The following is a 16,787-nucleotide window of genomic DNA, read 5'->3' on the forward strand; positions in this document are numbered from 1 at the left end:
TTTAGCCAGCGGGTGGTTAATTGCTGGAACAAACTTCCATCTTTTGTTATGGAAGTTCATAGGTTGAATAAATTTAAGGAGGAACTGGACAGGCATTTGGAGGGAATGGTGTGATTTTTTTTTTTTTTTTTTTGGCTGATGCTGCATAAACTCATACACTTGCTTTCTTGCATCACATGCCACTACTACTCTTTTAAATCATCATAATGTAACATCCTGATTGGGTAGAAGATATAACGAAACTATGATTAAAGTAAAGTTATTATAAACATGAGCAGGTAATGCATCCATATGAATAATATTATTTGTTTAGATGTAAAAAATGAATTAATTAAAATTGATATCCTTCCATGTAGGGAGCCATTGGTGGTGGTGATGAGGTGAGATAATAAACAAAGGCATAAGGATTGTAGTTACTGAAGAGAGAGTATTTAGCAATGAGATAACTCATGTTGTTGAGTTTACTATGGTATCCACTATACTCACATAATGCATCTATTGTAGTTTCACTACAGGAAGAGTGGTATTAAACCTCACTGCTGTGAACCCACACATTAAGTAAACTCACTAATTATTACTACTATTATTATTAGCTATAAAGTGCAAGGAATTCCAAGACTTATGCTGCAGCAGCCAAAAATAATTTCCATGTTACCCTGAGAGAGAGAGTGGGAGCAAGAGTCAGAAGTACAAAGGAATCACAAAGAAAGAGAAGAATGATGATATCCAGCTAGGACCCTGGGTGTTCCAAGCCCATCTTCACCAGATGTGAGCCCCAGGGTTGTATGAAAGGGTTAAAGTATTATATATATTGATGTGTGGACATCAAAAGTCATTTCCAATATAAAGTAGTTAATAATCTATATATTATATAGATTATTATACTCTTAAAGATATGATGCCTTGTTGCATTTAATTTTACTGAAGTAGTTAATAATGTACATTATTTAGGTTTTTCAGTTTCCTTAGAAATGATATACACTGAGTGATCACTGAATTATGACCACCTAGGTAATACTACCTAATACTTTTGCCCTCAGTACAGCAAATCTGTACTGAGGCATCTAACATGGCATTGATTCAAGTCGGAAGTCGGAAGTGTTCTTCAGGAGGTATGGCCAACCAAGATGTGTCTAATACAGTCAGCAATGCAGGTATGGAGGTTTTTTTTTTTTTTTTTAAGAGCATTAGCAACTAAGGCCATATTGCTCCGGTGCGGTGGTCATTCCCTGACCTTTCCGCATGCTCCGTATTTGGTGGTGACGGGCTCGAACCCCGGTCCAATCAAGAAGCGTGTGCTACGCACTGCTGCTCCTTCCCACCTGGCTACGGAGGCGCCAGGTATGGAGGTGACTGGTGTATCCGGACGCCTGATATGCCTTTCCATAGTGTCCCACAAGTGCTCTATGGGATTCATATTGGGGAGTTCGGAGGCCAGTCAATATGCTGGAAGTCAGAACTGTGTTCTTCAAACAATTCCTGCACAACAAGTGCCTGACAGCTCGGCACATTGTCACCTTGGAAGACACTATCGCCATTCAGGAAAAAGTGTAGCATAGTGGGGTATACACAGTCAGCAAGCAGTTGATGATAGCAGAGACCACTGATACGTTGTTCCACACGCACCAGGGGTCCAAGTTCCTGCCAGTGAAACATGCCCCAAACCATACAACCGCCTCCACCAGACCGCACTTTTGATACCATGCACGATGGATCAAGAGCCTCATGTTGTTGGCACAAAATCTGTACACGACCATCCACGGTGTGGAGCAAACGTGACTCATCCGACCAGCACACCTTCTTCCAGTCTTCTAATATCCAACTTGCATGCTCTTTGCACTAGGCGAGCCTTTTATGCCAATGAACCTTGTTAGGAGAGGATGCCATAGGGGTCGTCTGCTGGTATAGCCCATACATGCGAGCATGCGATGGCCCATGTTGTATTGGGTAGTCAACTCTTCAACGGTGCTGCGCCTGTTTGCCTGTAAGAGTCATTGGACCCGGTACTCACCTCTAACATCAACCTTTCGCTGAACTTTGTAATTTTGCCACTGGGTTTTTGTTTGACTATTTTTATGTCAGTCCTGGTACATTTTAACTACGGTGGCTCTTGAACACCCCACCAGTTCAGCCGTTTGGGAAATTGAGGCACCAGCTTGTTGAGCACCCACAATATGTTCTTTTTCAAAATCCGATAAATCCTTCCTTTTACCCATCGCGCTCGGAATTTTACTAACTACTGAACCACTGACACCTTATCTATGCTACGTAGGTCGACTAACTCTGCACTCCCGTACCTCATGTGGTCAACAGGTCGCATTCAGTTTTCATAGGGGTGGTCATAATTCAGTGATCACTCAGTGTATATTATAACTTGAATGTTTAAAAATCTTGATTTCTTTATGGATATTTGGCAAGCTTTTTTCGGCTTGTATGGTTCACTCTATGTTATATTTTTCTATTCTCTAAGTTTCAACACATCAATGAATAATATAAAAGTTTAGAAATCTTATAATACTGTATAGGTGGACTAATAATAGAATAATTTAATTCACATCAACGAATTAAAAACTGCCAAAATTTTTAATTGTGTTTTTAATTTTTTAAAATTTTTTAGTGTTTTTAATTTTTTATCATTTTAACTGAGAAAATCAGTTATTGTCCTCCATAAGTCATGGAGAGATATCCAAAGTGAGCGAATTTATCATTTAGGTTTTTTTAAACACCGTTTTCTGATTAGTTCAACTATGTTAATGAAATTTTGGTAAAAATATCATATCTGGTTTAAATAATAGTACAGAAATTTACTCCAATTTCTTACCTGACGGACAACTCCATGTTCCTCCTGAGAGAAGGCAAATCCATCTGAATTCAAAGAAAAAAAAGTTACCATAATTGATATAAAATTTAAATGTAAATTTCATGTGAAAATCTCTATTTATGTATGTACAGTACATACTGTATATTCACATAATAAACAACTTACGTTGCAGTTCCATTTCAAGAGGCACTGTTGAAACATGTGTTGAAGGTCTTCTAAAAACATTTTTCAACAATCGTGCTGTTTCTGTTAACCTGAAACCAAATATAGCCTTACTTTATAACACATTAGAAACATATGAGACAGAGTATTTTTTGAAAAAAAAAAAAAAAAAAAAGGAGTACATGAAGCATTTTTTAAGTGGTCCCTTTAAAAGTAGTTCCCCATTGATCATATGCAAGTGTCACAATTTTCCTGTCAAATCTGGAAGCACCATTAAAGTCTTCAAATGTGAGCTGGTTGAGCTCTCCACTGTATTCTGCTAGATGGATTTCAGTTTCATGTTTCAGGAAGGGAAAAAGTTATATGGAATAAGGTTAATGAATAAAGATGGTGGGTACTACTACAATGCTTTTAGGTTAAAAATGATTGAATAGAGAGAATGTAGCATGTGCAGAAGCACTGCCATGGTTGAGAAACCATCCACCATTTTTGAATATCTGTTTGAGTTTTCTCTTAACTTTTTTCATCAATCAAATCACTACCTGACCATTCTGAACAAATTTGAAATGAAGAATACCCTGAATTTATTTTTAAAAAAACAAGCGGCATCACTTTAACTTTTGACAGAATCTTTCATCTTTTTGGATGGGGTAGGTTTGGTGATGTCCACTGAGGCAAGCATAATTTTGTTTGGGGCCCTACATCCACAGTTTACCATCAGTAGCAATGCAATTGATGAAAACAGGATCCAGTTTCACCCTTCTTTTCAGATCCTTACAAAGTTTTTGATGGCGGTCTTTTTTGGTCATCATTTGGCAACCTTAGAATAAATTTTCTGAAACTGTATGCATGCCACAATTTCCAGTCAAAACTGCCTAACTCAATCCAAAGAAGCTTCCCAAAGCTCATCAGTCATTTCTAAGCTGGTTAATTGTTGATCCGAATGAATTTTTTCGAGCACTTTTATAACTATTTCTTCACTGCTTGAGGTTGAAGGTTGACCTAAACATAGGTCATCTTCAACTAATTAATGGAAACTAATAAATGACAAACTTACTTAAACAAGCACCATCAAATCACTTAACTTCCAGAGAATTTCTGCTTTGTTTTCTCATTTTTCACACAAAGCTTGATGCACATATGTAGTTCCATTTTCATATCCATTATAACTGCAACTGAAATCTGAAGCCAACTTCTGACTTCACACTCTACCAAACCAGTACTGTTACTCATTACTGATTTGGTTTGGTAGAGTATGGAGTGGCTTGAACCAGTAATGCTGGAAACTCCCACCCCCATGCTTACAAACCAAGTTTTAAAGAGACCCGGTAATAATTATTATGAGGTACAGGTGGACCCGGTGTATACATGTGGTGACCTTCCCAGTCACCAGATTTCAATCCAGTTGGGAACCTGTGGGATGAGGTGAGACAAGCATTACTGTGGCACACTTTGACACCTTGTGAAATCCATGTTCTGATGAGTCCAGGCTGTTCCGAAGGCTAAAGAGTGGAAAGAACCTCCATACTATTAGGTTGGTGTACCTAATAATTAAACCATTCAATGGAGCATTCATATCACCTCCGTATTACAGTGATATGAATGCTCTGTCTATCCTCAATCCTATTTCTATTTTCATCTTCTTTCTTTTGACCATCTTTTTCTTTCCTTCCCTAAGAACATTACCATTCCCTATACCATTTGCTTGTCCACACTTTTTCGTTCAAATTTCTCTGCTTTATATTTGAATTTTAATTTTCAACCACGTTAATTTAATTACCTTTCGTTGTTGTTGTTATTTGGTTTTTAGGAGCATTAGCAACTAAGGCCATATTGTTCCAGGAATATGAGGTGGTCATTCCCTTGACCTTTCTCCATCCTCCGTATTTGGTGGTGACGGCCTCGAACCCCGGTCTAATCAAGAAGCGTGTGCTACGCACTGCTACTCCTTCCCACCTGGCTACGGAGGCACCGCAATTACCTTTCACCCCTTCCGTACTTCACATACATTTGTATTATATCTCACATTACACTTTTGTAAATTTGTATTTATTTTAATTTACATTATTAACTTTATTTTTACACTGTGCAGGGACTACCTTGTCTACTAGTATTATGATAAAGGCTGCATATTTGCTTCCCCCATTTTCTAATACTACAGACAAGTTTGGAAACACAGTGCCTGATACATGGTTAGAAGTAGTCCTCCTGATGAATTTCCTGACTATGTATCATATTTTCATCTACTATATTCAGATTTTGCATATTTGCCATCCCCTATCTGAATATAGTGTTATTTACTTATTTATTTCTTTGTTATTTATTATTTATTTATTTTTTGCTTCCTCAGTCCCAGTTCATTTTTATACTAGGTTTTTCAAATTCTTTCACCTGTTTAACCACTACTTCACTTCCACTATCCTTTAAACTTCTTAGTTCAGGCACAGTGTGTACTTTTTATTTCCACAGACACTTTAGCTATTTTACAAACCATACATTATATATATATATATATATTTTATGGTATGAAGGAAGTGTTAATGTTATCTTCCTTTTCGCTACAATTACACTCCACCCCCTACTCTTACTTATTTTCTTAATACTATTATATATATATATATAATGTTGAAGTAGGATATTGGAGTAAAAAGAAAACCACCTTCAAGTGCTATATTGCTAACAAAGAGTGTAGAGTGTAAGTTAAAATGTAATAATAATGAATAACAAATATACAATAGTAAGCTGAAATGTTCATTGTGCAGGATGCCAACATTATATGTTTCCAAGAATCAGGTTAGTTGATTTTTCCCCATTTTTCAGGGTTTTTCAGGGTTTCCTCTACGCAGCTTGTTAGAGCTACTGGTCATAATTTGTGGAATTTGTATGATCTTTTCCAGGTTTGGGGAGAGTAGTTACTATGGAGTGACACTAGGAGTTTGGATAATAGTTTTCTATATAAATTCTATTGTATAATAGAAGTATTAAAATTTTTTACTAATAATCTGTATAATTTGATAATGAATTCTATTAGGTCCTGTTGCACTCTTTCTTCTTGACTTAGCCAGAGCTTCTTTCAATTCTACTATATTGAAAGGGTGGCTATATAGAAGTTGTTGATTGGTATTAAAGTTTAGTTTATATTTTTCAGCTACGGATTCCATGTTTTGCAGTGGCTGGTATGTATGTATGTATGTATGTATGTATGCTGATACTGATGATAAATTTGCTGAAGGCTGGCAGAATGTTTGCAATTTCCTCAGATTCAGTGATATCCTGTCCATTCCAGTCTATTAGTGGAGTTGGAACTGAAGGATATTTCTCATTAATTTGTCTGATTTTATTCCATATACCATGACTATGTATTTCCATTGATTGTGAAGGTGAAATGTATCCATGATTCTTTTCTACTCTTAAGTTGGATGTATCTGGCTCTAGCTCTGGCTTTTTAAAAATTTATAAGACTGGTGTTGGCAGGATAATTTGATGAAGGGATTTCAAGCCTTATTCTCCTATCATTTTGCAATACTACCTTCATTCCATGCATTCCACCATGTTAGTGGCATGTTTATGATATTTTTCAGATGATTGAAGTACTGTAGCTTTGACTACCGTTGGTATTTGGATTTTGACATGAGTTATAGCAATGTCTACAGACTGATTATTTGTTCATCTATTGTTGCAAGAGTTGTATATTTTGTTAGTCAACTTTATGGAATTTCTCTCTTTTTTTGCCATCAAAATGTATAATGTCATTTGTTAATATTCTGCAAACCATAGGGAAATGACTGCTATTAAGTGGATCATTTAAGATTGTCTATTTGATGAGTGGGCAAGGACTGAACTCCGATGTTAAGGAGTGAAATATTTTGCTCATCCAATAATTCTTCAGTTTTCCTTGTTTGTCCTCATGGTGAGATCTCCACAGGGGATGCTGTCCATTTATAGCTCCCATGATACAGACTGGGGGTGATAGTTGAGTCACTAATTTCTTAAGGTTATATACATACCGCTGATTTGGAGAAAGGAAAAGTGAGACCAACAATGATGTAAACTGGACTGAGAATTGCACTGCAGTTGTTTCCAAAGAAGTTTGCAAATGAATGCATTTACAAGGGATTCTGAAGTCAATTAAATAGCCACTTTGTCATGTACACCACTGGAGGGTAAATCGGTCTTGTCTGTATATGCTGTAGAGGTTCACTGTATGCTTACTTGTGGAGTTAGGTTTGTTTCTCAAAGATACCGACTGGATTATATTTATAAATCAAGTCAAGAATATCATTGATGTTACTGCAGAAACTTTGACAATTCCACTGTATTGTTGTACACATTATACTGGTTTCATATTTGTATCTGTCTTTTTGTAAATGGTGGTCTGCTTGTATCATTCAGGCTTTTTCTTTGTTTTGGGGAAAATATCGATGACTGTCTATCTCTTCTTTGGCAGATATTTCTAAGGCTGGTTCATCCAAGACTTCTTTTTTCATCTATATCCATATGACCATGAACAGAAGGCATTTGTGGTTGGCAATGGAATAGGAGACATGTTTGGCAGAATTGTGACTGGTGTGTTAATGGATTGATTGGAAGTTCGTGGTGAAGACAACTTTAGTGTTGAAGCTATCATTGAGCAAGCCCAACCAGCTACAGAGATGTTGGGAGAAACTGAAACACTGGATTTGAATTGCAGTGGGTGGTGGTGGCAATAGTCATCTGTTTGTGTTGTTGGACAGTTTCTGCATATTTGCATGATCTGTAATTGGTGATATTTGGATATTTGTTTCTTTCCTTCCAAGTAACTTTATGCTCACCTTTGTATTTCTGAAAGAATTTTTCTCTTTTCCATGTTTCACATGCTTTGGAATAGGTGGAATGATTGTCTCTACAGTTTGTATACTATAAAGACTGTGCAGAACATTTAAGTATGGGTGTGTTCCTTGGACCACCACACTGCTGTTCCTTGATAGACTGCCTGTAAATGCCCAAATTTCTGATGTTTGAAGCATCTTGTATGGTTCAGTATATGTGGTCGGACATGACAGTTTAGATAACTTAGATAACTGACTTCAGTTTAGATGTTTAGATAACTTAGATAACAGTTTAGATAACTGATTCTACAGAAGTTGGTGGAACTGGAAAGTTAAATGTTAGTATGGTATATCATGGTGGATCAGAGCAGTGCCTGGTGTGACCAAGTAAAGTTTAGTAAGGATTACTTAATTAGACTAGAAAAAATAAAAGAAAGATACCTTTCCTTCCTTGCTCTTTTCAAATACTTTTTGGAAAAAAAAAAAAGAGCTGGTTACTATATAAAGAGTTTTATGAAGAGTAAAGAACTGATAATCACTTTAGAAACTAATGATCCATCTCTTTTAACTAGGAATTCTCTTGGCCTGAATGATGTTTGATCACTTTAAAAACTAATGAGCCATCTCTTTTAACTAGGATTCTCTTGGCCTGAATGATGTTTTGATCTGGAAGTTCCTGTGTAATCTCTTCATCAGACATATGTAGAAGGTCCCATTCTGTAATACACTGGTGTACAAAATTTAAGAACCAGTCAGGTTTTCACCTGTAGGAATGGCCTCGATATGGGAAAAGCATACCAAAGATATCTCGTGAGATATAGAAATGATGAAAGAAACAACACCAACACAACAACGGAAACAAAATTGTACAGAGGGACTTTATTCAAAAATGGCAACATAGCACTGGCTGCCATAATACAGATGCATCACTGCCAAAGATGGAACAAAGGGAAGAGGTGGTCCTCAGTAGGAGATATAGCCACCCCTAATGTCGATGCAGGCTTTGCACTGCCTGTCCATACTTAGAACAATGTTGTTGATAAGTTCTTCCGGTAACATTGTCCACTCCTCTGTCAGTGCTATCTTCAGCTGGTGAACCTTTTCTGGTGGGTGTGGACGGACGTGCCTCTAGGTGTCTCCCCAGAGCGTCCCATATGTGTTCGACGGGATTTAGATAGGCAGAACGGGCAGGCCAATCTATACAAACAATGTCCTCACTTTCCACAAGCATATCAATAGCTGTAGTACGATGGGGTGTGGCATTATCATCCATAAATACGAACTCGGGGCCAATGGCACCTTGGAACAGATGCATATGGGAAAGGATTACCTCAGTACAGTAGCGTGCACTGGTTACAGTACCGCCTTCCAGTGCCTAGAGTTGAGTACGTCCATCCAAGATACGTCCATCCCTCCCCAGACGAGAACACCTCAACCGCCATATCATCCCTTTCAGTGATGTTTGTGGGATGATACAGTGTGCCAACCTCTCGCCAGATTAGCTGATGTCCAGAATAGCTGCTGAGACTGAATCTACTCTCATCAGTAAAGAGTACCTCAAGTAAAGATTTTGTGGTTGTAACCTTTAGAAATAGCGTTGGTCCTTAAGTTTTGCACACCAGTGTAACCCCTTTCTAATAGTTTAAAATAGCAGGAGAGGTCACTTCTATGGGAGTTCCTCCAAATGTTGTCAAATTAAGTAATTGTTCAGAGCACCTGTGTTTTGTTGATTCAACAATCGGTTTAGCGAACCATTTTTAGTGAGCCAGGAGCATACTCTAAACATTTCTGGATCAGAAAAGGAGAGAGAGAGCTTGCTGACTGGCTGGTCAGTCAGTGAATGTATAATTAGGAAGTGAAGCCAAAAATTCTGGTTTTATCCTTCTTTTGCCTTTTTAGCATAAGACAGGTTATGATCTTTGTGTTTTCTAGAGTGTGATGGGTCCATGGGCCCACACAAGAGGAAGTAAAAGTTATAGTCCATATTTACTCCTTTTAGCCTTTGGCAGAGTAACTTTTCTGCCAAGGTTTTCAGCCCCACCATGGGGAGGCAGGAGTAGTGCCTGGTGCGACCAAGCAAAGACTAGCATTAGTAGAGGCATCATATGATGCAAGAAAGCAAGCTTATGCAGCATCAGCCAAAAAAAAAACAAAAAAAAAAAACACTCCCATTTCACCCCTAAGTTCGTTCGAAATACCTGTCCAGCTGAGCCTTAAATTTATTTAGGCTATCAACTTCCACAACAAGGGATGGAAGTCTGTTCCACCAACCAACTACCCGCTGGCTAAAGGCAAATTTCTGCGCATCTATCCTACATCTGTCTTTCCTCAATCTGAATTTATGCCCTCTCAGGTGATTATTCTGAGCAAGAGGAAGAATCCCATTGGCATTGAGCATGCTCAAACCATTCAAGGCTTTATATGCCTCTATCAGATCACCTCGCTGGTGCCTAGTCTCCAGACACAGTGATTAGTTAATTAGACTAGAAAAAATAAAAAAAAAGTACCTTTGCTTTTTAGCTCTTTTCAAATACTTTATGAAAAAAAAAAAAAAAAAAAAAGAACTGGTTATTATATAAAACATTTTATGAAAAGCAGAAAAGGAACTGGTAATCATTTTAGAAAAATCTCACTTGAAGCACAGAGAAATTGCTAAGTCACAGATCACTTGGGGCCAAAATTTTGAAGAGGCATCGGCAAAAAATGGTGGTCCTGACGCTACGGACTGATGCCAATATAATTAATAGATAAAATGTATGGTATCAATTAATTCACATTTGATTTAGTGAAGTGTATTGCAAAATATTAATTTACTGAAGTTTTTTTTGTTTTTAATTGCATATATATAGCCAAATAGGCCTCCGTAGCCAAGTGGTCATCAGCAGGAGTGCAGTAGCACACGCTCTTTGAGTAGACCGGAGTTAAGCCCCTGACTGCTAAATACAGTCAATCTGCCAACCCGCACTGGACTAGCGTGGCAGATTATGATCCATTTCCCTCAGCATGAATTGTTGAGGAGGCTTCCATCCTGCACTGGGTTGATAATGGCTGCAGTTTTTTTTACATAGCCAAAGGAAACATAGCATGCTGGACCATGTACATATTTTAATGTATGGAGTAAAAAACAAGTTAATAATTGTACACAGTGCATTACATTTCAGACACATTTCATCTTTTTTTAATTAATTATTATTTTTTTTTTCTTTGATTAACAGAGGTGAAAAGTAAATATAGTTATCTCCTCATCAATTACTAAGGTTATGACTTTAGAGAACTTACCAAAATAATATCCCTTAAAAAACTATAGTTTTACAATCTAAATTTAGCCATTCAGTTTAATAATGATTACTCTCCTCCAGTACTACGTGATTTTTTGTTCTTTTTCTCTCTATACTATATGTACATATGTCTATTTATTTCTACACAAGCAAACCATGTTCACCAGTCTTACATAGCATTAGCATTAGTAGAGGCATTTGATGGAAGAAAGCAAACTTATGCAGCATCAGCCAAAAAAAAAAATAAAGTAAAATAAATAAATAAAAAATAACCACTTCTACTTCACCCCCCTGTTCGTTCGAAATACCTGTCCAGCTGAGCCTTAAACTTATTTAGGCTATCAACTTCCACGACAAGGGATGGAAGTCTGTTCCACCTACCAACCACCCGCTGGCTAAAGCCAAATTTCCGCACATCTATCCTACATCTGTCTTTCCTCAATTTGAACTTATGCCCTCTCAGGTGATTATTTTGAGCAAGAGGAAGAATCCCATCAGCATTGAGCATGCTCAAACCATTCAAGGCTTTATACACCTCTATCAGATCACCTCGCTGGTGCCTAGTCTCCAGACACTGTAATTCGCAAAATTTAAGCCTTTCTTCGTAAGAGCACCCCTTTGTTCCATTCACTAATCTTGTTGCTCTTCTCTGTACTCGTTCCAGCAGCTCTACATCCTTCTTGAAATGAGGCCTCCAGGCCTGTATACAGTACTCTAGGTGTGGCCTGACCATTGCCTTATACAAGGGAATAATCACCTCCTTATCCCTGCTAGAAAAATTCCTATATATCATTGACAATACACCATGAGCTACTCTTGCAGCCCATCTGCACTGCTCAGAGAACTTCATATCTGCCTGCACAACCATCCCCCCAGGTCCCTTTCATTCTCTACCACTGTCAGTGTAGTACCACAGAGTTGATACGTTGTTCTGGGGTTGCTGTTTCCCATATGTAGTACTTTACATTTGTCAATGTTAAACTTTATTTGCCACCTCTCAGCCCATCTGCTCAACCTTTCCAGATCCTGTTGCAGCAGCATAGTGTCAGTAGTGTCCTTGACAACCATGCCAACCTTCGTATCGTCTGCAAACTTGGACATTAAGCTTGATATACCATCATCAATATCATTTATAAATACAGAGAACAATAAAGGACCCAATACTGAACTCTGAGGGACTCCACTAATAACATTAGTCCACGATGAGCAGTGTCCATTGATTACCATTCTCTGTCTTCTCCCCCTCAACCACCCCTTTATCCATAGCAGCAATTTGCCTCCAATGACACACTGCTCCAATTTGTGCAGCGGTCTTCCATGTGCAACAGTATCAAAAGCCTTTCTAAGATCCAAGTATATAATATCAAAGTTATTCCCTGCATCCAGTTCTTTTATGACTGCATCATAGTATCCAATCAAATTGGTCGGGCAAGACTTCCCCTTAACGAAACCATGCTGTGTCCGAGCTATAACTGAAGTCTTGTCTAGATGATCCTGCAGTGCTTCTTTAACCAGTGCCTCCATTAATTTTCCGGGAACAGAAGTTAAACTCACAGGTCTATAATTACTTGTGTCAGCCTTTGATTCTCCCTTGTGAATTGGGGTCACATTTGCACATCTCCAGTCCATGGGCACCTCCCCTGAGTCCAAGGAAGCTCTCATAATTATGGCTAAGGGTTTGCTTATTTCCTTTGCTGCCTCCTTTAATATAACTGGATAGATCCCATCCACCCCAGGTGCCTTTCTTGTGTTTATCTTCAACAATTTCTCCTCCACTTTACTCTCAGTTATTACAAGATTCTCTAGCTTACTGCTAGAGTTGAATACACCTCTGGCATTCCCCTCGCTGAATAACTCCTCATGAGTGAATGTCGATGCAAAATATTCATTTAGTTTGTTGCCTACCTGAGCAGGGTCATCAGCAGTTGACCCATCGATATCAAGTGGACTAATCTGATTCATCCCCTTCCTTCTAGAGTTTACATAAGTAAAGAACTCTTTGCTGTTTTTCTTCGCATCCCTTGCCAAGGATCTCTCATAATCTGCCTTCGCCTGCCTAACCTCCTTTGTAACTTGGTTACAGATCAACTTGTATCTATTATAGGCTTCTGTGTCATGTATTAATTTGTATGTATCCCATGCATTTTTCTTCTCTGCCATATGTCTCATTAGTTCATCTGACATCCATTTAGGCCTAAACCTTGAACAATATTTCTTAGTTGGTATGTAAAGCCTAGTAGCTTGCAAGATAAGTTCTTTGAATGCTTCCCATTTTGAATTTGCTGTTGGTAACATCATCAGTTGATCCCACTGTATAGAATTTAAATACTGTCTCAGTCCATCGTAGTCGCCTTTACAAAAGCAATACCCCTTCCCTTTACCCCTAATGGTAGTTACCTCTTTGAGTAAATCCCACTTCAGAGCACTGTGATCACTGCCACCTAGTGGTTCATTTATCTGCAGATTCTTAATGCATGAAGAATCACTACTGATAATCAAATCAAAAGTATTACTCCCTCTAGTTGCCTCCCGAACATGCTGATGTAGATAACAATCATCCAATAAATCCACAAAAGCCTTGATAGTGTGTGAGTGACCAGCCCCCAAATTCCAGTCAATATCTGGGAAATTAAAATCCCCCATTATAAGACTCTCTGATTTACTGGCCCACTCTATTTCTCTGTGCTGTTTCTCATTATACTCATAAGAGTCATTAGGCCTATAGCACACTCCTACTCTCAATTTTGATCTCCCAATGCTTATGTCACACCAAACTGACTCGACACTGAACTGTCCAGTGATGTCGACTGGCTTCACTTCCTTGGATTTTATGTGTTTCTTAACTAATAGCATAACCCCTCCTCCCTTCCTATCCTGTCTATCCTTTCTGTAGACATTGTACTCCCCAAATTCCAGTTCTGCATTCCTTATATCTGTGTGACACCACGTCTCTGAAATCCCAACAATATCTGCCTTTGATGTTTTGAGCAATAACTCAAATTCATCAAATTTATTTACTAAAGTCCTAGCATTGGTGTACACGCAAGTATACATGCACCTGCTCTTCCTCTTAGCCACCCTAACACAACCCATGTGTTTACTTGTACCCCCATGATTCCCAGCAGTCTCTGTAATATCCTGCATCTTATTTTCCAAGCTGCTGCTCATTCCAATAGAAGCAGTGCAAGAATCACTTTCTCCTCTGCCAGTGGCTACTGTTAATCTATTAGTCCTTGTATCCTCCCAATCTAGCAGTTTTCCGACCCACCTAACACTGCCTCAATAGCATCAGCAAACATTCTTGCACCCTTTCTATTTAAGTGTATGCCATCCCTGTAGAAGCAGTCTCTTCTGTTAACAAGTACAGACCAGGCTGAAAAAAATTCTACCCCTTGAGCCCTGTACAATCTTTCCAGGGCCGAATTGATCGACAGGGCTCTCATCATATACTCCCTCCTATTGTGTCTGGGCAGAATTGCAGACACTTTCAAATTCAACCCTAATTGACGGCTTTTTTTCATCAGTGACCTGTACTTGTTAAGTAATTCCGCCGGTCTCCTACTCTTAATATCATTAGTGCCAACGTGTACAACTATATCACCTTTTGTGCCCTTAAAAGATGATATCCGCTCTACAATGTCATCAACCTTTGCCCCTGGCAGACATACCCTGGTCCTGTTCCACCTATCCTTTTTACAAAGCATGTTTCCCGTTTCCCTGACAATAGAGTCACCAACAACTACTAGTTCCTTTGGGACCAGCGCATTCTGCCTTGGAGGTTGCCGCTGTGTTGCGCGATGACCAAGTGCAAGCTCTGGCATTGGTGTGGGCAGCTGAGAGCTTGATGGGCCCCTCACTTGTAATCCTTCGAGGGCATCCACCCTGTCCTTCAAGCTCTCATATAGGCCCATAACAACGCTGAGTTGTCGCCTGATTTCCTTACACTCCTTGCAGTCCGCACATACAAAGACATCCCCCGTAGCAGTATCATGTCCCCTACCTGACTGCTCCGCAAACATCAAGCAAATAGTGTATCTTAAAAGGCTGTGATTCAGAGGGCAACTCCCCCCCCCCCTCAGTTCTCCCCTGAGCCACACCATTCCCATTAGCTTGAGCCTTTTGCTTTGCTGCTCTGGTTTGAGTCATGATTTCGATTTACTTTCAATAAAATTTCAATTTCAGTATAAAATTAAATCCTAAACTTGTATCCCAACACAGTTATAACGCTATATTTATGTTTCAGTAACGAGTGTTATCTACGAAATCTACGAGTGTTATCTACGAAATATTTATGTTTCAGTAACGAGTGTTATCTACGAAATCTACGAGTGTTATCTACGAAATATTTATGTTTCAGTAATGAGTATTATCTACGAAATCTAAGAGTGTTATCTACGAAATATTTATGTTTCAGTAACGAGTGTTATCTACGAAATCTATGAATATTTATGTTTTAGTAACGAGTGTTATCTATGAAATATTTATGTTTCAGTAACGAGTGTTATCTACGAAATATTTGTTTCAGTAACGAGTGTTATCTACGAAATCCCTTTATATAACTTCTGTATCGTTATGTATTAATTATTTATTTTTACTAATTATTTATGTTACGTAACCGAAGTGGTTACATAACAATACACGCAATGCACTGACTCTCTAAATCTAACATTACTGCAATAAAACTACATTTACTACATTAAAACAAATAATAATCGTTATTGGTTTTTTATTTATCCAAATTTAATGAAATTTGGAATGGCTCAAAATATATTTTTAAAAGTCCCAAATATAATATTTCACAAAAAGCCATCCACTGGGAGTCGAGTTGTTACTTCTGGATGGATGTCACGGGAAGACAATAGGTGCATATGCACATATATATGCAAACATGCCTGCAAAAAGGTAACTACCAATAAATGGTAAGAAATGAAGACCAGAGTATGGGCAATAATGCTAAATATGATGGACAGCAGTATTCTAAAAAGCTGAAAATGGTCAGGTACATTGGGGGTCATAATGGTCCTCCATACAGAGGCTCTGGCAATACTACTGTCTCCTTTGGCTATATATATATATATACAAACACATACAAAAATTAAAAATATACTTCACTAAGCCAAATTCAAATTAATAATAACTCAATTTATAATACACATTCCATTCTATTATTATAACTATAAATACATCGCTATTTTTGCTAATGCATCCTATAAATTTACAAATGGTTTGCAATCCTACTATATTATATTTACTATATTATACTAAAGTTAAAATTATACTATATAATACTAAAGTAATATACTATATTACTTTCCCCTTTTTGATCTACCTGCATTGACAAAAATGTACAAACCATTATGGGGCCAAATAATTATCACAGCTGTAGTCTCCTGATGAAGGTTTGCCATGATATTCCATATTACTTCACTTTCTTTTCAGCTTTGCTGTTTTGAATCCATCTTATATTTATACTAGGCCTTACATACGTAACAATTATTCATTATTTACTAAAAACAAAAGTTTAATGTCCAAACATCAATGCTGATAACAAGTTTTTTACAACATGTATTTTGTAGATATAATCTTTATCATATTGATCATGTACATTATTATATTATTGGGATCATTAATATTTTTCACATTCTTTCAGCTTTCAATATCTTCCTTGCTTGTAGTTCCACTTTTCTCTCTCATCACTTCCTCAAAGTTGCCATCTGC

The 16,787-nt window shown here is 37.8% G+C and overlaps 1 protein-coding gene across 2 annotated transcripts in view; it reads right to left on the bottom strand.

Annotated features, from left to right (window-relative positions):
• The window catches only part of ATP8A (ATPase phospholipid transporting 8A1), a 1,160,338-nt gene that overhangs the window by 37,876 nt on the left and 1,105,675 nt on the right, over positions 1-16,787 (bottom strand). For both annotated transcript variants that reach the window (XM_090368461.1, XM_090368462.1), the window contains 2 exons: positions 2,987-3,075; positions 2,822-2,865 (listed from right to left, as the gene is read on the bottom strand). In XM_090368461.1, the coding sequence (XP_090224587.1) occupies positions 2,822-2,865; positions 2,987-3,075 (133 nt within the window). The remainder of the gene's footprint in view (positions 1-2,821; positions 2,866-2,986; positions 3,076-16,787) is intronic.

The sequence above is a fragment of the Mastigoproctus giganteus genome, chromosome 2 (assembly GCF_048544385.1).
Source record: "Mastigoproctus giganteus isolate SK-2022 chromosome 2, ASM4854438v1, whole genome shotgun sequence".
NCBI lineage: Eukaryota > Metazoa > Arthropoda > Arachnida > Uropygi > Thelyphonidae > Mastigoproctus > Mastigoproctus giganteus.